Source organism: Quercus suber, unplaced genomic scaffold, assembly GCF_002906115.3.
Source record: "Quercus suber isolate HL8 unplaced genomic scaffold, Cork oak 2.0 scaffold_713, whole genome shotgun sequence".
Taxonomy (NCBI): Eukaryota; Viridiplantae; Streptophyta; class Magnoliopsida; order Fagales; family Fagaceae; genus Quercus; species Quercus suber.
The window spans coordinates 189,864-193,248 of record NW_027070154.1 but is presented as its reverse complement, the minus strand read 5'-3'; the positions used below and the strand labels follow the sequence as shown (position 1 = coordinate 193,248).

General features: G+C 28.9%; 1 protein-coding gene across 1 annotated transcript; it reads left to right on the top strand.

Moving 5' to 3' along the window:
* Positions 1 to 444: 444 nt before the first annotated feature.
* Positions 445 to 2,162, top strand: LOC136061016 (uncharacterized). The gene is made up of 2 exons (XM_065766523.1): positions 445 to 569; positions 912 to 2,162. Exons 1-2 carry the CDS (start codon positions 513 to 515, stop codon positions 1,968 to 1,970), a joined length of 1,116 nt encoding a protein of 371 aa, XP_065622595.1. The 5' UTR covers positions 445 to 512; the 3' UTR covers positions 1,971 to 2,162.
* The last annotated feature ends 1,223 nt before the right edge of the window (positions 2,163 to 3,385 follow it).

The following is a 3,385-nucleotide window of genomic DNA, read 5'->3' as shown; positions in this document are numbered from 1 at the left end:
CCTTCTAGCAGTTATTAGGAGGGAAGAGGCAGAGGGAAGTCTATTAAGTTTATGTGTTTAAGTTTAACAAGAGGGAGTCTCTCCTATTCTTTTAACCCATTGTTTGTCAACTAAATTATTTGATGCTTTACTTTATTTTGCACGATTTCAATGCAAGTGAAACTTCCAGTGCGCAAATGTCTTTTCACTTTTGTTTGTTGGAAGTCTCGGGCCGTGCACACTATGATTATCTAAGAGGGGGGGTCCCAATTTAAAAAAATAAAAATAAAAAACCAAATTATAGCAATGGTCCCACTATTAATATATTACTATAAATTGTACCAATAAATACTATAGGCATGACCAGAATTATTGATTAGATTTGATAGATTTGATTCGATTAATCCCTCCCCAATTCTTTAAGATTCAGTCATTTTCAAAGAGAGAAAATTCTCTTTTGTATGTTGCCTATAAATACCAAGGGCTAATGAATCTTCTATGCAGATTAAAAAAGAAGCAACTACTTTGAATTAATGACTGTAGACATGGAATCTCGTTTTGCATGGCTGACTCTCTTCTCACTTCTCTTGGTAAGGATATGAAATTTGTACTTTGTTGGTTTTTTATTTTTTGAATCATAATCATGGAAAATGTTTGGTTCCAAAATGGTTTGGAGATGTCTTGCCCCAACTCATGATATGACAATTAAAAAATTAATCTAACAATATGTAGTTTTAGTCATATATATATATATATATATTTTAGCGAGACTTGTAACTTATTTAAATAATACACATGTATAATCTTTTAAATAGTCATGCAATGGATTCAAAAGATAACTTCAAACTAGTTTATAACCAAATTCTGTTTATATGATTATATGGTTCTAAAAGACCTTGTAATTTCTTACCTTTCTTTTTGTTGTGGACCAGTTTGCAAATACCATAGAATCAAGAAAGGATCCAGGAGAATATTGGACTATTGTCATGAAAGATCAACCAATGCCAGAAGCAATTCAAGGCCTTGTTCATTTGGATTCATCGCCATCTAAGCTTAGCAAGAATGACAATTGCCACACATCTGGGGGGGCAATAGGCAAGGACCAAGGTGAGAAACCTTATGTTAAAGATTTTGAGCCGAGACCTAGTGTCACGGCTTATGTTAGTGATGTTGGTCCTGAAGCAAAGAATTTTGTTAAGGATTTTGAGCCAAGACCTAGTGTTACAGCTTATAATAATGATGTTGGTCTTAAGACACAAAAGAAATTTGTTAAGGATTTTGAGCCAAGACCTAGTGTCACAGCTTATATTAATGATGTTGGTCTTGAAACAAAGAATAATTTTGTTAAGGATTTTGAGCCCAGACCTAGTGTCACAGCTTATATTAATGATGTTGGTCTTGAAACAAAGAATAATTTTGTTAAAGATTTTGAGCCCAGACCTAGTGTCACAGCTTATATTAATGATGTTGGTCTTAAGAATCAGAATAAATTTGTTAAGGATTTTGAGCCGAGACCTAGTACCACAGCTTATGTTAATGATGTTGGTCTTGAAACAAAGAAGAAATTTGTTAATGATTTTGAGCCCAGACCTAGTGTTACAGCCTATGTTAATGATGTTGGTCTTGAAACAAAGAAGAATTTTGTTAAGGATTTTGAGCCCAGACCTAGTGTCACAGCATATATTAATGATGTTAGTCCTGAAACAAATAATTTTGTTAAGGATTTTGAGCCAAGACCTAGTGTCACAGCTTATGTTAATGATGTTGGTCTTGAAACAAAGAAGAAATTTGTTAATGATTTTGAGCCGAGACCTAGTGTTACAGCTTATGTCAATGTTGTTGATCCTGAAAAAAAGAAGAAATTTGTTAATGATTTTGAGCGAAGACCCAATATCTCAGCTTGCAATGATGATGATGTTGGTTCTAAGGAAGAGAAGCCATTTGTGGAAGACTTTGAGCCAAGACCAAGTGCTTCTGTTTATAGTGACTGATAAGGGAGGATAAAATATGTGCAATTTAGGGATTTTATGTAAAATATTCTGCAATTGAATAAGTAAAGAGCCCAGGGGAAAAAAAAAAGGCTATGTAAAAGGGCTCTTATATCCTAATTGCACAACATGTTGGCTATTATGTAAACTTTGTGTGCTGATGATTAAATGAAGCTATCGTTATGGTTTGTTCCATCTTCTTCTCTCTCTTTCTTCTTCTTCTTCTTTTCTTTTTTTTTTCTTTTTTTTTTTTTTCATTTGTTTGTTTGTTTTATTTTGGTAATGCAAGTGAAAAGAGAAATTAACTATGAATTAAAACCCACTGTAGCAAGATTGTAAAAAAAAAAATGTTTAGTATTGTTTAATGGTAGTTATTTGAAAACATAAAAGAAAGAATAACAAAAGAATATTTAAATAAAATGGTAAAATAATAGAAGTTTTGATGTTTGGTAAATGTTAAAGTGATATGTTAAAATTGATAAATAGGATTTTGAAAGAGTAATGCTAAAATATTTATGTTCTTGATAAGAATGCTCTTACACTCCACTCAGGTACGAAGCCATGATTATATCATTAAGGGCCAAATCATGAAAAAAAAAAATTGACCGTCCAAAAAATAAAAAAAATATTTATATAAAAAAATATAAAACTAGATTCTATTAATAAGTATTAACAAAATACACTTAATAAAAAAGACAAATATCATAATCTATATATATATATATAATAGATGAAAAATTGAGAGAAACTCAAATTAAAATTTCAATTTTGCATCATATGTCCCAAAATTATTTATTTTTAAAGAGTTTTATTTCTTAATTTAGAATAAAAAGGAATCACATCATAAATATTCATTCAAGTGAGTTATTAAATACAAAAACCAAAGAGTTTAGAATAAATAAATCGTAAAAAAAATTGCTTCACAATAATTTTAAAAAAAAAATGATAGGATTTACATTTATACCTAATAATATTNTAATTTACATTTTATACCTAATAATATCCTTACAAAATTTTTTAAAGAGTTAACAAAATATAAAAATGACTATCAATAGTATTTAAATTATATATATAAGAATTATATTATGCATTTTATTGTATATATTTTTAAGTGACTCTATGCATATGCATGGAGTTACAAGCTAGTTGTTATAATATATTTCACTTTAATCATTTATGAAGAGGTTAAAATGAAATTTGACTCATTTTTATAAAAATCATCTATGATTAATTATGCAATGAATTTCACAATAATTTCCCTTCCTATATACAAAATTAAAGAGTTTTTATAAAATCACCTTCCATTTGGTTAGTTTTTGACAATATTTATGGTTGAAAATTCTCATTTCATAATTGCAATAAAAACATTAAGCATAACCAGTTTAAATAAATTAACGAGTTATTGATTTCTAGTTTTT

Coding starts and splice junctions, on each gene's coding strand:
- LOC136061016 (XM_065766523.1), top strand. CDS start 513: ATGACTGTAGACATGGAATCTCGTTTTGCATGGCTGACTCTCTTCTCA. Junction 570..911: donor CTCTCTTCTCACTTCTCTTG/GTAAGGATATGA, acceptor GTTGTGGACCAG/TTTGCAAATACCATAGAATC.